Source organism: Oenanthe melanoleuca, chromosome Z (genome assembly GCF_029582105.1).
Source record: "Oenanthe melanoleuca isolate GR-GAL-2019-014 chromosome Z, OMel1.0, whole genome shotgun sequence".
NCBI lineage: Eukaryota > Metazoa > Chordata > Aves > Passeriformes > Muscicapidae > Oenanthe > Oenanthe melanoleuca.
In genome coordinates, this window is record NC_079362.1 from 16,028,148 (window position 1) to 16,044,955 (window position 16,808).

The window sequence follows — 16,808 nt, forward strand, 5'->3', positions numbered from 1 at the left end:
GGTGCCCAGAACCATTTTTTTCTCGCCTCCAAGAAAAAACCGGGTTTTATTGCAACAGTCCCCGCTGAAGTTGCACCCCACGTGGTTATGGGGAGGGCTACTCACACTTGTTTCAAGCCAGATTGTCTGTTGCAAAGCTTTTGTGTTATTTTTTTTGTTTTGGTTGGGGTTTGGATGATGCCTTTGATTATTATTCGTTATCTCGGTTTTATTTTCGAATCAGTGACACAACTTCAAGACTGAGTAATAATTATTTACAGTTCTGGAAAGAGGTGCAAGAGACGTCCAAATGAGCCCCGGTTATGGAATTGGAAACCTTTATTTCCGTAGGCGTACAGGTACATATATGAAGCCAGCAACGATCTGAAGCCCGGGAGGAGAAAAACAACGTGTAAAGACACCATGGATAATCACAACGGTAACCAACCAGTTTCTCTAGTGCTTCTGAAGCACGGGCATCCCTCTCTTCAGCTGTCTTCCGTGCCTTGTCGGGTCACGTAGCGGTGCAGGATAATTAACCTTTGGCTTTTTCTCACACAGTCCTTTGTATCTTGATCATCTTTCTTCAAATCGCCTTCTTACCGCGGGGATCCACCTACAATTTCAGCCTCTGTAACCACGGCAAGATACAAGAGGATCTACTAAACGTTTTGGATCCAGACACAATCTTTACACAAGAGGTTGGTGCTTGCTCTGGTGGCATCGGAGGGAAACTGTCGGGACGGCACTGCCTCCACCTTTTCACCCTTGACCACCTGCAGCCGCTTTCTGAAAATCTCGGTTAGCAAGCCGGGAGTTGGCTAGTTTAGTAAACCGGTATCTGTAAAACCGGACTTTGAAGTAATGTCCAGCTCTCCTCCAGCGACCTTCCTAAAATGTGCTTCTCTGAAGCTGGGACTGGCAGGGACGGAGAGCAGGAGCCCGGGCGGCCACTGCCAGAGCTCTACCTGACCCTTCCCAGCGCCTTGCAGACCCGTAGGACTGAAAGTCTCTTGTGTAGCGCTTCACCGACGCTGAAGATTGTGTCACGGTTGCAAAGGTGATAAGTGGTTTAGAAGCTACGCGGAGGGTTCAATCGCGCAGCCGGCCCTCAGCGCAAAGACGAGGCAGCGTTTTTCGGGGAAAGCAGCCCTGCCGCTGGCTCGGGCATCACAGCCCGGAGCTGCCCAGCAAGCCGAGCAGCGGCTGCTCCGCACGGCCGCGCCCGACTCCCGCAGCCGCCCGCACCTTGCGAGGCCCCGACGGGGCGGCGCGGGGTGCAGGCAGGAGGGATGTCAGTAACGGAGTGCCCGGCGCAGGCTGGCAGCTGGCGAAGGCCACCCTGGGCGACGTGGCTTTAACGAGCATCCCCTGTTGTTGTTTCCTTCCAGGAGCTACGACTCGATTTTCACACCTGCGAGGACGCGCCCTCCGAGCCGGCGGGCAAGCAGCAGTCCGAGGTTCGCCCCGGTGCGCGCACTTCCCGGTGGCTAGGTGGCATTCCCTCCCCCAGAAAAAAAAAAACAAAACAAACAAAAAAAAAAAAAAACAAAAAAAAAAAAAAAATACACAAAAAAAAAAAAACAACGGGATAAGGGGGGCAAGAAAGGGAGAAAGCGGTATGACGGAATGCGGGAAAAAGAGCAGGAGGGGAGAAGGGGAAAACAGGAGTGGGAGGGTAGTGAGGGAGGCAGGGAAAGGAGAGAAAGCGTGGAGAAGGGGGCAGGTATGCGGAGCAAGAAGCGGTGGATGGGCAGCCTCTTTTTAAGGTTGCGTGGGGAGACACTGAAGTAGAAAGGAGTTAAGGGTCGTGACCGGCTGTCTGCTCGCAGGACTCCAGGCGGGCGGAGCGAGCGGGCCGGCTGCTGGAATGCTTCCTGCAGCGGGCGCGGGGATGCGGGGAGGAGCGGCCGGAGCTGTGGCGCGTCACCTGGACCGTGCTGGAGCACCACTGCCCCGGGTTCTGCGCCTCACGGAAGGGCGCGGGCACAGCGCGGCGGGACGGCCCCGCGCACGGCGCCGCCGGGACGGCGAGCCCGGCCCCGTGCGACCGGAGCAAAGCCCGGGAGCTGATGGCCGTGTGGAGAAGCTACAGCAACTTGGGATAGGTGTCCTGGGGGTGGCGCGGCTTTTCATTTTGCCTCCTCCGCCGGACTTCACTTGAGCTGTCCGCCGTGCAGTCATAGCAACGGAGTAATCCTGCGGGTTGGTACTTTTTTTTAATACGCAAAATTTATTAAAAAAAACCCAACCAAACCCACATGCAAAACCAACACTACCAGCACCACAGAAAACTCGGAACAGACACCTCGGGAAGTTCAGAGGCTCCCGACGCGGGCATCCCACGGGATGCGCCATCGGAGGCGGGCTCGCCTCGCGCTCCGCTGCCGCCTCTGGGGCGCGGCCACCCGCAACCGGACCTGGTGCTTTGCGAGGGCAAAGGGGATACAGAAATGAAGAATAAAAGGGGATACAAAAATGAAGAATAAAAGGGAAAAAAAATCCCGCGCAGTCGCGGCTGCGTGGAAGCGTTTGTGGCAGAGCAGGGGGCCGGCGCGCTCGGGCGGGGTATGAGGGGCGGGCGGGGGCGGGGCGGGGGGCGGGGCATGCGCGGGGCGGGCACGGGGCGGGGCATGCGCGGGGCGGGGCCAGCCGCTTCCGGCGGCGCGGCGGGGCGGGGCGGGGCGGCGGAAGCGGGCGGGCGCTTCCTGCGGGAAGGCGGCCGGGGGGCGGGCGCGGACACGTGCGGGGCGATGGCGCGGGAAGGCGCGGGGCTCTTCGCCCCGTTCCGGGTGCTCGGCCGCTTCAGCGGGCACGTCCCGCACGTCCTGCGCTATCACGGCCGCCACCGCGAGTTCTACCTGGCCGTCGCCGTCGGGCGCAGCATCCACACCTACAATGTGAGTACGCGGCGTCCCGGTCCCCCCCGCTCCTTTCTCCTGGCTTCCTTCCCGCGGCCGTGCAGGGACATCCGCCTTTTCCTCCCCCTCTCCTCGCCCGCCCCGTCACGGTGCGGGAGCCGCGGGCCGGCGGTGACCGGGAGCGAGGAGCCGGGGGAAGAAGGAAGGAGGGAGGCTGCCGGCCGAGCAGGCCGGGAACGGGCTCGTTCAGCCATGTGGGCAGCGCTGGCCGGTGCGGCACAGCCCGTCCGTCGGGAGCACCCCGGTGCTGAATGGAGCTTTACCTCCTTGCCAGGTAAAGCGAAGCTCACCCGCTCCGGTTTAGCGTGTGAGGGTTACGATTTAGGGGCTGGGGGCTGTCAGATCCTGTTAGAACTCCGGTATGAAAACGCATGAGCTTAATTGAGTTCATCAAGATGAAAGCCTGTGATACGGGCTCGTTTTCTGCAGTGTAGAATCACAAACCCCTTAAGGTTGGAAGGGACCTCTGGAGATCACCCAGAGCAACCCCCCCGCCAAAGCAGGGTCACCTAGAGCAGGTTACAGAGAAACGTGTCCAGGTGGGTTTGGAGGGAGACTCCGTGACTTCCCTGGGTCTGTCAAAGCATTTTCAGTGTATAGGAAGCAATACACAGAATTGCGCTGAGTATAGTAAACACCAGAGTGCAGTCACCAGGGATCTTCTGTGCTTCTGTGGCACCTTTTAGTGTTCACTGCTGTCAGTCTTCTTCACAGCCTTTGAAATAGAGTAGCCATCATCACTGGGCAGTGATGCTTAGAGGTTTGCAACTAAAGCAAATTCTCTGTGAACACAAGGTAGAAGCAGAGATGATGTGGAAACTAAGATACCCAAGCTCCTCGGGGTGTCCTAAACTGTCCTTGGTTTCCTGTGCATTAAAATACATTAGGAAGCACAACTTAGTGTTGGTGAGTAGTTGTCTTTTGGCAAATGCATTATCCATTCCTTTAGATCTGTTGTCTGTTTATTTTTCAGTAGACAGTGTTCTTGTTCTAATGAATAATTTTTCTGGTTTGTTAGGTATCAAATTCATTGTCTGATCTGGGTTAATTCCTAGAATTTTAAATTTCTGTTTCTACCAAATTCATTGCAATCAATCACTGAAAATGCCTTTTTAACATTTTCATTGCAGGTTAAGAAGCTTGGTATTGTTGCTGTGAGTAAGTATTCACAAATTGTTCATTCCTCTATTTTGTTGGGGTTTTTTAAACACATCTGACATCTGCGCTTCATTTTCAACTCAAAAACAAGAAAATAAATTGTACTTACTAATATTTACACTGAAATATATTGAAAGGAGTCTCAGAAATCTAAAATAATCAGTTTGGAAATAGGACTGCGGCTGTTGAAACTGAAATTTAGTTTTCTTAGAGATATACCTTTTGAACCTTTTGTTTTTACCATCTTGTTCTTCCAAAAACTCCTCTAAGCCATGAAGATTGCACAGTGAATAAAGCTCAATTATTAATTTCTTGAATTAATTTCAGATCACTTTTTTGTTGTTGCTTTTATGATTATTAGAGGACTGTTATGGGATGAAAATAATTACATGAAGAAAGTGGATGCTGTTGCCTTCAGGGAGTGTTAGGAAGTGGTTGTACTGGTGGATACAAAGGATGTGAATTGATGGCTTGATATTCACTTGGCCCTTGGTGACAAGGCCTCTGGGTGTCAGCAGCAGGGCCCACATTCTTCCACACCATTACAGCAGCCTGGGTGATGGGGCAGCATGCACTCCTAGGATAGGCTTGCAGAGGATGCTGTTTTAGGAGGAGTAGCTGACACCCAGATGGCAGAGTCCAGGGAGCTCTTGCAAAATATGAAGCCTGGGCCAAGAGGAGCCTTGCCAAGTTCAGCAAGGACGAGTGCAGAATCCTTCTGCACCTGGGACAGAGCAAGCTGGGAGCTGACTGGCTGCATGGATCCTGCTGGGAAGAAGCTGGGGCTGTGCTGGTGCCAGGCTGGATGTGGACCAACAACACGGTAACTGTGAGTTAAGGCAGCCTGTGCATTGAGCCTCCTTAGGAATGCATCCAGCAGATCAGGCAGAAGCTGTTCTCCTGCCCCTCATGCTGGTGAGGCCATGCCTGCACTGCAGCACCCTGTTATTTTGGTTCTATCCCTCCCTCAGCTCCCCTTTCTCCTGCAGGAGGCATGCTGAGGAGCAGGAGAGTGTTTGGGCCTACAGCAAGCAATATAAAAAGAGACTTTGGAGTAACTGGATCTGCTTAGTGCTAAGAAGGGCAAGATTTTGAGTGAGCAAGAGGCAGCCTGAGCAGCAGTTGGATGGCAGGGCTGGGTTTGTGCTGGTGGTGGTAGTAGCAGACAGAGCAGCAAGGGGCAACACCCACAGATTGCAGCTTGAGAGGGTCACAGTGGAGGGCAGGAAAAATGGCCCTGAGGTAGCTGTGGTACAGTGTAGACCTTGAGCAGAACTCCTTCCCCAGAAGTGTTCAAGACTCAGCTGGGCACAGCTGCAGCTAACTCAGCCTAGTACTGGTGACAAACTTTGTGAGGAGCTGGTGGGATATTGAGCCAGTTGATTTCCAGAGGTCCCTTTCAGTTGACACTTGGACAATTCAGAGGGATGCACTCTTGTCTTGAAAAGCAGGGGCTTTACTTCTGTGTGCCACAAAATTTTTACAGAGAGTCATATATAAAATATTTTTTATTAACAGAGCATCTGTAAACTTGAGAATCAATATCACACAACCAGGACTAGATTTAGATTATCAGCTGTGGATTTTTAAAGCTGTAAACACATTAACTGTGATTTCATCTTGCAAAATCATAAAAACATTGCACATTTTGTTGTACAGTCAGCTGCATCTTCTTACAAATGCAATCACCTAAGCTTTTTGAGAAATTGAGATGTTGACATACAAAACTGTGATAAAAAAAAATGAATACTGTGCCTCTCTTTTTGCAGTGCTGTTGGTTTGCTGATGTTATGTGGTTGGTGCTCTGAACTTTTAAATTTGGGTCTGCCTAAAACTTGTCTTAGCCTACGCAGCCTTGCATGCACCTCCTGTGGAGTTCCAGTTATCTGTAATCTGGCTGTGAGCCTCAGTCACTTCAAAGGTGCTGGGGGAAGATGTGCTCAAACTAATGAAACCTCAGAGAGTGCAATCCTCTTTTATGTTCTCATTTTAGTTCCTGTTTTTGAAGCTGTGCTGCAGTGCAGCAGAAGGTACAGTTTTCTTTGTGCCTGCTAATAGGCACCTTGGTGGGAAGGACTCCTATGTGACCATGGTAGTTTGTATCATAGGTGCACTCCCACAGTAGTTTTTGACCTGGTGTTTCTCTGCAGAAGTGTAAAGTGCTGTAATTAACATTTTTATATTTCCTTGGATTGAGAATATTATTCCCTGTAGTAGATATTTTTAAATTATTTTTCCACCATATGGGAACACACCAGCAGTTTCTCAGTGTGGTCTGGAACTTTAAATTCTCAGTATGATCAGAAGATAGGTTCAGGAGTGGGTCACTAAGTCCCAGGCCTGCAGAATAACTTAACCAAATAAGCATTGCTAGTGCTGAGACTTTGATTTATCATCTGTATTTCCTGCCCTCACGAAGCTAACGTGTATTTTTACTTACAGAGATGTTCACTAATTTATTATTAAGTGTCTTTCAAGAGAACAACCTTGTAATCTACCTATCTTGCTATTTATTATGTTGTTACTGATGTAATGTTTTGTAGTAATATTTGCATTCTTCTGGAATGTGTGCATGTCTCTAAAATTCAACATAGTGTTCAACCAGAGGGTTTTCTTTGTGGGTCACCATGCCAAAGAAATACACTTCTCTCTTGAAAGAGAGAAGTTTTCTCTCTTGCAAGGAACCTGAAACTTGTTTAACTTCTCTTTTGTTTGATCAACAGGTAATACTTTGCCACAAGACATCACATGTTTGGCAGCAGATCGCATGTTGATCTTTGCTTCATACGACAATATTCTCCATGCTTTTGCCAGGAACAAAGAGGTTTCTATTAACTTACTTATTACTCAGTAGTACAAAACAGTTGTGTAGTGTTTGTGGTATCAAGGCAATTAATTTTCTATTAATACCTATTTCCATAGCTGTTTGATTCCTTCAGTTTTAGGGAAACAAACTCTAGAATAAGGAGTAAAAAGCTTAGACTGGGAGAACGTAAGAGCAAATTCCATAATGCTGAACTGTGTTTTGCATATTAATTACAATAATTAAGTAGCTATTTAAAGATTTTTAAAAATCATCAATTTCTGTAAGCTAAATTAATTGAAAACTAATAATTAAAAATATTTAGATAGAATATTTTTTGCAAACAGTTTTAAATATCAGATACAATTATCTGTCTTGAACTTTGTGGCCTTTCAAAGAATTTTATTTTAATTTGTTGACATTTGTTAGCTATTCCTAAGTATAATGTTAACATGATATTATACCTTAACAGCTTATTGGAAGCATTTCTATTTTGAAATTATAGGTGGTTCATACCTATGAAGGCCACAAGGCAAAGATACACCTTCTGCAGCCTTTTGGTGATCATGTCATCACTGTGGATGTTGATAATGTTCTTATTGTTTGGAATATACAGTCAGAAGGTGAGAGATTTTATTTTTGTTGCTGCTTTATAAGATGGCACTGTTAGACATTCAGTATTTTAAGAAGAAGGGTTTTTTAAAATGTGCATAATCAGAAGTAGTTTATTCTTAAAAAGGACAATTCTTAAATGATCATGCTGTTAACTGGTGATCTGAAGTCCTAATCCTGCAGTGATGTTTCATGAATGGATGCTGTACCATGTGCAGAGGGCCTGTAAGATTCTGTGTAGATGTAAAAGAGAGAATGATTATATGAAAATTGCATTTTAGTGTTCCATTTTCTCATAAAGGCTGTGATAGAGCAGCTTTGGCATTGTTTCTGAGTTCCTGTAATTCCTTGATATTTACATGACTGGATAGGACTAAATTCTAATTAATAATCTTTTTGTTTTTGTCATCTTCTCATTCCGCTGTCAAGTGCTTTGTGACACTGTGTTTCAGCGCCCCAAGCATTTTTCTTTAGAAAGCATTCGTTGGTGTTATTCTCTGCGTGCTAGTTGTCCAAAAGCGTCTGTAACCAAGCTTTAGAGACTTGGAGTTGCTATAACAAACAAAAGGCATGCTAATCATATGAGGTGTTTTGCTCAGGCAGGAGCAGGAATCTCTCAGAAAGATACAAATCAGATATGGTTTGGTATTGCCAGTATTGTTGTGGTGCCTAGACTTAGAGGGAAAAATACACCTTCAAGCCAACAGATGTTACAATGTAAAGAAGTTTAGCTGCTTCTGTTACACATTAGCTAATCCTTTAATGTAAGAAACATCAGTTGATCTGTCCTGCTTTTGCATTTGTGAAGGGATGATAAGCCTGCCGATTTGTAGGGGTAGGCACACTAACACTGTTTCTTACTGTTTTTGCAGAAGAGTATCTTCAAATAGATTTTGATAAAGCCACTTTTGCAGTTTCTGCACTTCTGCATCCCAGCACCTATCTGAATAAAATTCTCCTTGGGAGTGAACAAGGAACCTTGCAGCTATGGAATATAAGATCCAAGTAAGATTCTTAATACTTTGGCTATACTTCACGCTCCAAGTAGTTTGATAGGCAACAAACACTGTTAATTATACTACACTATTAAGTATGGAATCTTTTACTGAGTATTGGCACAGGGTTTCAGTTGGTATATCTCCAGAAACAAAGAATGCTGCTGCTCCCTGAATGCTGATGCCTTTCAGGTTGCGTGTTGTTTATTCTCCTTGCAAAATCTCAGGGGTTGTTCAGGATTTTTTTTTTTTTTTTTTTTCAATTTCTTGGAATCACATAGCTTTCCCATGAAAGCTATTGAAATAGTAATAAAAGCATGTTCAGGCCTCCCATCTTCCAAGCTTCAATTTTTTAGTTGTTGTGGGTCCAAGGAAGTGCTGGCAGTCAGAGTGGAGGTAATTACTAGCATTTGAGCCTTAGATTCAGATAGGAGATGTGTAGACATGGAGTTGTCTCTTAGCATGTCCCAGTAGATCATCATCCATAATTTCAGTATTTCATTCCTACCATGAGAACTGCTTTCCTAAATCATGAGAGTTACAGGTGCAGTGAGCTTCACTGCATGATAATGTTCATACTGCAAATACGTGTTAAGTCAGCTTGCATAAATCAGTGTTTTGTTCTCCTAACTCAGCTTGCCATGATATCACTGATATTTCTTTTGTATTTGTATTTTGTATTTTTGTTTTGTACGTTCATGGTATGTAGTTATGCCACCATTGTGGTATTAATGCACAACATTAGCTTTTTCAATAAAATTTAGCCATAAGTTTTATTTTCAACTTTACTTAGTATCACAGGCTTTGTTTTCCTTCTTTCTGATTTAAAAAACCAGAAAGCTTCGGTACTTTTCTGTGTAAGTACATAAAAAGCAACCATTGTGTCGCGGAAAATCCCCAAGGGTTAATTGATTTATGGGTTTTTCATGTTTGTTTTACAGCAAACTCTTGTACTCGTTTCCAGGATGGGGCTTAGCCATCACAACTCTCGAACAAGTTAGTATTTTTGTTATCTTTATTTTCATATGTAACTGATCAAGAACAGCAGGCAAAATATTGTTTAAAATGACAGCAGTAAAGATGGTGGGTATTCTCTCAGGTAATTGTAGTAATACCCTCTTGACTGAAGGTTTATTATCTGCTCTTCCTCTGTTCCTAGTTCTGTTGCATTTAGCATCTTACCTGTTTCATGTTCATCACATCTATAGTCTTCACAGAATGATGTCGTGAATTCACAGAGTCTTCAAGATGCATGTGTATTATGAAGTTTCATTGGTAGTTTTTTTCCAAATTTGTTTTGCTTTGGAGTTAGATAAAACATAGATTTTGTTGATTCAGTAAAAGATTTTGTAATGGTATTTGCTGTAATTTTTTTTTTAGCTATAAAAGTAAGTTAAAACTTATTAGTAGCATTAATGACAGCTGTGAAAATGGTCAGCAGTTGCCCAGGATAAAACTTGTAAATATGTAAAGCTGTGTGGCAGGGTGTATAATGGTTTTTCAGAGCTGCTGGACTGTTGAAGTGATCCATTTTTCAAAGGAGTCCCAGCTTCTGGAAACAGAATTTTTTCATTTCTTACAGGCTCCAGCCGTGGATGTTGTTGCTGTCGGCCTTGTATCTGGTCATATCATTGTGCATAATATTAAGTTTGATGAAACTCTGATGAAATTTCAACAGGACTGGGGTCCCATCACAGCAATATCTTTTCGTACAGGTAAGTCCTAGTGGTTTGTAGTGAAAATATATATAAAGTGCTAACGCTGAGTGGAACAGAGGAAAATAGTTTCAATCAAATTTGATTCTGATAGCTTTAGTCTAGAAAAAGGTAGCAATAAGCAAGGGAAGTCATGCATTTTTATCTTGCTAGCTGTCTGATAGCATTTTCTTGTGTTCTTAGTGCACAGGAAGTGACATACAGCATACTTGAAAAGTTTTGTTTATTATGTGCCAAGAGCTATTTTCAGATATACTATAATCAGTACATCTTGCTTTAGTGTCCAAACCTGGTTCTCAGCATTGTCTTTCCCCCCAAGACAGTGTTAGAATGTTTATACTTGGGTGAATACTGAATGGATACTTACAAAGGGAATATTAACGTATATTCACAGCTCTTTCTTGTCACACAAACATGTCCATTATTAAAGTTACTTAAATGTTGATCTTGCCTACAGAGCTGTTGATACTGAATCTAATCTCTTATTTGAACAATCTTGCAAATCTTAACAGAATATAGAGTGAGGGAAGACCCTGTTGAGGAAAAATGCTACTGGAGAAAATTGTGGAAAGACTTGTGAGAAGTAGAAGGAGCTTTTTTATGTCAGTATCTGTTGTGTTTTCAAGCAAAACTTCTAGCTCTGATTGCTGGACTTAGAGATTTTATTATTATCTGACTTGATTTTATTATCAGTGAGTTTTGTTTCTTTTCTGATTGACATACTACAATATTTCTGTTAAAACCTATATTATTTATAGCATCAGCTTGATATTTCTTTTTTTTTGTGATTTTGGACTTTTCTACATCAGTTTTAAGAAGTGACAAGTCAGTAGGGATGAGCTAAATGTCAATAAGCAAACTGATTTTTCTTGGCAGATGGACACCCAGTCATGGCAGCTGGTAGCCCAGCTGGACACATTGCTTTATGGGATCTAGAAGAGAAGAAACTGATGTGTCAGATGCAAGATGCCCATTCCACAGCAATAGCTGGCATGACGTTTGTCCCTGGAGAGCCACTTCTTATTACTAATGGTGCTGATAATGCTCTACGGGTGAGTTACAATCACTGCTGCTCTCTGAAACCAATGCAACAAAACTCAAATTGCTGGTCTCAGATGGGCTGTAGTGGGCTGTAGTTTAATGATTTGCTGCTATGTTCTCATTGCTTCATTTACTACGTTGTAGTACCCTTGCAGAACAAAGCTTGGGATCCACTTTTCCAGAACCACACTTTATATCCCAGTATTCTCTTAAATCTGGATCCATTTTGATAATGTTTTGGATCACAGGCAGTTGCCGTTGATAAAAGTCCCTTGTGCTGCATGTCCTCTGATGCACTAGGCTTTGGTGAAGGGGCAGAATGAAGAGCTGGAAAAAAATCAGGTGATGTGGTGGAAACTTCCTAAGTTTTAAGATTAAGGATGAAAGCTGGTGTGTGAAGTTGGCTGCACCAGCTCCCACATAAACATGTTCTGCTGACAAGAGGTGCAATTATTGGCAAGGCAGCATTTAACAGCCTGGATTTTCTGCTTATTTTGGGGTTCAGGTTTGGATTTTTGATGGACCTGGTGGTACAGGTCGAGTATTGAGAAGCCGAATGGGACATAGTGCACCACCAACAAAAATCAGATATCATGGGCAAAATGGAGAGCAAATTCTTAGTGCAGGTATGAAACTCCATTCTTTTTCAATCTGATTTCTTGCTGTGATAAAGAAAAAGTGCAGAGCTAAGTGTCTTTGTATTAATAATGCACTAGATTATATTTCAAGTGTTATATATTTGTAAAATATAGTAAGTAGTTAACATAAACAGTGTAATTATTACTGTAACAAAGTGCTTCACCAGAGTTTTCCTACTCTAGTAGGAAACTAGTGTTTCCCTAGAGTAACATATCAGCAAGTAAAGTGAAGAGTACTTGAAAGCAGAATAGCAAAGGAGCTACTCTTATCATCCATATTATATATTTGCTGAATAAAAATGTTTTTGTTATCTTCTGAGCAAGCTGGTCAGAATGAAACCTATAACAACTCGAGAAATTTGATTGTGGCAGGGGAAAAATAAGCAGCAAAATGCATTTAGCAACTAATTGTTAGTAACTACTTTTTCCACTAGTTTGATCAAGCTTTGTGGCTTGCACTGTCTTTGTAATTTATTATAGCTTATTTCTATCTGTAATTTTTTCAGGGCTGCTTTTTGCTGAGATATTAATCTAAAAGTGTAAAAATGCGTAGGTGACTACCTTTCCTTAGAAACTACCATATTTAAAAACTTCTTAGGAAGGGAAGTGCTAGATCAGACTATGTTTTACTCCAGACCACTTAGATGATGAGATGATAGAGACTCACCACCTTGTCTTTAATTACTCTTAAGTAATTAATTGTCTATATGGGCTACTTTTGAAAACATTACACTACCTGTACAAAAATTTCTTGCTGGTCATCCAACTAGTGGCTTGCATTCATGTAATGAGTTATTGTCTGTATTTCAACTCACACCAGAAAAACCACAATATCAATCAAGTGTTGATTAACAAATCTTCACATTTGTTTCTGCAGTGGAGAGGCCACAGTTGCAACTTTTACAATGAAAAGGGTCTTGACCTTTGAGATCTGATGTATCTGCAGTATAGAGGCTAAGTCTCTACACTCCTTTCTGAAACAGTGGTAAAACTTTGTGCAGCAGAAATTAATTAGGGTTGCATTTCATGGGCTACTGGTTTCCTTAGAAGAGGCGTCTCCTCAAATTAACTTCATGAAATTTCATTAATGTCACAGACATGTCAGAGTCAGAGGAATTGAACATGGAAAAGATGTCTGTGAAGAGAGGTCAGTCATACTGATCATATGTGGGGCAGAGGTGTAGGAATGAGATGTAGGTCATAGAAAATTAGACTCCATTAGTTCTGCTACTTAGAGTGTATCTGTATTTATTCAGAATTTTTAGTAAATACATTATTATAGCATTTGAAATTGCTTATTGCTTACCTTTTGCTTTTCTTGCTTAAATAGCTTATGAGAAGTTGATTTTTGTTCTTCACTGCTGTGTGCTAATGCTTTCTTAGGTCAAGATGGAACATTGCAATCTTTTTCAACAGTGCATGAAAAGTTCAATAAAAGTTTAGGACGTGGTAAGTATTTCAGTTGAAGTACAAACACGGGTGAAAAGAAATCCCAAAAAGTATTTATGTAAACATTAGACAGGCCTTAATTTCACTTCAACTCTTCTATAAAAGCTAATCACCTCAGTTATTCTGTAAACTCAGTCCTTCCTACAGTAAGGATATTCTCATATTTGTTGATAATTTAAAAAAGTGATTTCTGATCCTTGCAGTGTATGTTACTTCACTATGGGAAACAATGGGCGCGATTTTTTGTATTACAATCTGTAAAGAGGTAGCTGACATTTCAGCATATGTAATTGCAACTTTTTGCCCTATTTCCATTCTGTTCAATTGATTAAATTATTAGCTAATTCTTATCTCTGGGCTTGAGTTCCTTTGATTTAGTGTAGAGTGTGACTTAAACACATCTTGCATGTCATGCCATGGTTAAGGAGCGCTTTCATTTGTGAGAGCAAGGATCAGAAAGACTAGTTTCAAGTGTCTATTTGGACCTCTTTGAAAAGATGCATAAAAATTAATTTGAGCATAAATTTGTAATTCAAGGTTCTTGAATTATTATGGTTATTGAAAGGGCTGGGTGCTGTTCATTGCTTTATATAATCATATCTATAGGATTATGTGATGGGGGAACTTCTGCCTCAGGATTTCAGCACAAGGTCTTGGAACAAGGAGGTTGAGTAGTGAATTCACAGCTGTGGATGTAAAAGGCTGGTGATTTGTTCAGCACTGCATGAATTTTGACAGAAACTCTTATTGGTGTTCTTAGCTATACGAACCCAGGGAACAGTGATGTGTTTATTTAAGCCAAATGTTTCTAAACTTAAAAGGAACTTAGCATTTTGTTAACAGTCCTTTTTAAACTGCTGTCCTCTGTTCTGACAATGAGACTGAGACCCTTAATGTCTATTTTTAAGGTTCAATTAATAAAAAGAAATCAAAAAAGAAAGGCCTTAAGCTGGATACAATGGCACTTCCACCGATTACAGCCTTTGCTTCAGGTAAGCAGTCTTTTATGTAGGTTACAGGCTGAACGTGAATACATTATCTTCATGTATTAATTTCATTTTTTAACCCTCAAAACACTTGTTTTGGAAGCACATGCTATATCTAGATTATTCTTTGGCCTTTCATGAGCTACTGAGTGACAGTTTAAAATTGCATTTGACTTGGTAAACTGTTCCAATGTTTCAAAAAGAGAATTTTGTATTAAAACATCCTTATCTGGCTCTTGGCTTGAAAATCTCCTGCGCAGAAGCCAAAATCTTTAAAATCTCCAGGCTAGGGAGCCAGCAGCTAGGTGGAGGATGAAGATCTTTGTCAGCTGAGGAGATCTTAGTTACAGTTGCAGTTGATTTTGACAGTAAACTTATTTGAGTCACTTTTTAAAACTGAATTTCAGTAATCTGTTCATTTGTAATTCAGTATACAAATAATAAATCTAACTTCTTTAATCAGAATCAAATTATCTTTGCTTCATCAAAATGTGCTTCTTTAAATGAATGACCTCTTCCGACTTAAATTTGTTTTGTCAAAAGTGTAACTATTTTATCTTCTGAGGATGATTTATTGTTAGGTATGTTGAAAGAGCTGGATTTACAATTTTACAGAGCCATTTGACTTCTGTGATACAGACTGTCTGTACACACTTGTTGCAAATGTGTGTGTATATTTTTAAGATTTATATTTAAAAGGAATTAATTTTAAAATTAATATTATAGCTGCCTGTGTTTGAAGACATGAAACCTCCATTTATTTAAGTACATTTTGGAGTTGTTCCTTTTTTCTCTTTGTTTGATTAAGTGAACCAGTTTGTAACTTGTTTTAATCTTTGAAGTTCTAGAAATAGCCAAGTTCAAGCTCTCAATTTTTTAAATTTTCAGGAAAACAAACAAACAAAAAAACCCAATAAAAACAAACAACAACAACAAAACCCCAACAAACCACTCAAACTTGCTCATTATTTAGATCTCTGTATAGCATATTTGATTACAAAGTTTGGATACTGAGCTTTTGGTAAACAATTTTCCTGGAAATGCAAAAGAAGTCTTTTGCTGTGGGAAGTGGATTTAGCTCTTAAACCTGACTTTATGTGGCTGCTTCAACAGCTGAAGAAAAAGTTAAAGACACTCAGCTGGAAATTTGTACAGATTGAGCAGTCTAAACCATTCAAACCAGTTTAAAACATTTACATTGAAATATGCATTTTGAACTGCAGAGGCTAAAATATGGAAAGACACAAAGCACAACATACAAAACAATGCTTGAGGTTTTGTTGTTAACATTTTAGTTTCACCACGTATGCACAGCTGTTTGCCCAGCAGTTTTTCTGAGTGGTTGCCTTTTGCAACAAGAACACTTAATATGAGCTGTGCTGTCTAAAGGTACCTTAAAATACCAGGAGAGCTCAAGTTTCACTTTAGGATTACTGTTTCTAGAAGGACTCTCTGTTACCTTGCAGAAGTGGCACATCAGAGTGACTGGGATGGTATTGTTGCCTGCCATCAAGGGTATATAACCTGTACAACCTGGAACTATCAGAAAACCTCCATGGGAGCTCACAAACTGAGGCCAGAAGAATTTAGCAAACACAAACCTATTGATATCTATGCAACAGTAAGTTTATTTAGGATAAGATTCCTTCAGATTCACACTGTATGCTATTTTGATTTCTGTTGGTACAGAAATAATGAATGAAAAAGCACTCTCTAGATGTGTTTTAGTTGCTTACAGAGCACTTTCTGCCAGCTCAGTGTGTCCAGTGAGCTGGTTTGTAATGCTTATGGTCTTAGGAAAAAATTTTTTTTCCCTAAGCATTCAGGTTAAGTGCAGTAACTTTCTGGCTCAGAGAGGTGGTTAGTGTTTACCTTTATTCTGTCACAGCGATGTAGAGTTGTCTGTGTGCCTGTGATGATTAACTTACTCTGAGTATGCAGATTGCTGAAGGCTCTGGGCTTTTATGGCAGTACAGGGAAGCGTATTTCCAAATTGCAAGAAGGGTATTACCTCAAAAATCCTTTAAAACTTGAACTGAACATGATGACATTGTTTCCAACACACAGTGATGGAGATACAAATGTTTTTTGAGGTTTACCGGCTTTTTTAAGGAGGAATTGCTGTGGCACTCCTCATTTGCTAGAGGTTCATGCAACTCCTGTGTCTTGTGATACATGTTTTTTTGACATTATGCTTAGTAGTAAGGTGGTAGTTAAATTGTAAATACACAATTTTCTTTTGACTGCTAGATTCTTTGGACAGTATCTTTGCAAAGACACCTAGACAATTGTTTCTTTGTTTCTTCCTATTTAAACTCTGTGTAACCTCACCCTAATTTGGGAGGGTATTGGTAACACGGGCATTGAAAGAGAAATGCAGTTGCCATCCTTACACTCTGTCTTAACGACTGAATTTATAGTTATCTTTATTATTTAATTTACAGTGCTGATATTATTACTTGTGGCTTCTGATGGATGTCACTAAGCCAGGATTTCATTATCTTTCATAGC

The 16,808-nt window shown here is 41.8% G+C and overlaps 1 protein-coding gene across 1 annotated transcript in view; it reads left to right on the forward strand.

Annotated features, from left to right (window-relative positions):
• Window positions 1-2,674: 2,674 nt before the first annotated feature.
• Window positions 2,675-16,808, forward strand: part of WDR36 (WD repeat domain 36) — a 32,904-nt gene continuing 18,770 nt past the window's right edge. The window contains exons 1-12 of the mRNA XM_056513953.1: window positions 2,675-2,879; window positions 4,031-4,058; window positions 6,782-6,882; window positions 7,367-7,484; window positions 8,346-8,478; window positions 9,410-9,464; window positions 10,051-10,183; window positions 11,060-11,235; window positions 11,730-11,850; window positions 13,246-13,311; window positions 14,220-14,303; window positions 15,764-15,918. Coding sequence (XP_056369928.1) covers window positions 2,733-2,879; window positions 4,031-4,058; window positions 6,782-6,882; window positions 7,367-7,484; window positions 8,346-8,478; window positions 9,410-9,464; window positions 10,051-10,183; window positions 11,060-11,235; window positions 11,730-11,850; window positions 13,246-13,311; window positions 14,220-14,303; window positions 15,764-15,918 — 1,317 coding nt within the window. The 5' untranslated portion in view covers window positions 2,675-2,732. The remainder of the gene's footprint in view (window positions 2,880-4,030; window positions 4,059-6,781; window positions 6,883-7,366; window positions 7,485-8,345; window positions 8,479-9,409; window positions 9,465-10,050; window positions 10,184-11,059; window positions 11,236-11,729; window positions 11,851-13,245; window positions 13,312-14,219; window positions 14,304-15,763; window positions 15,919-16,808) is intronic.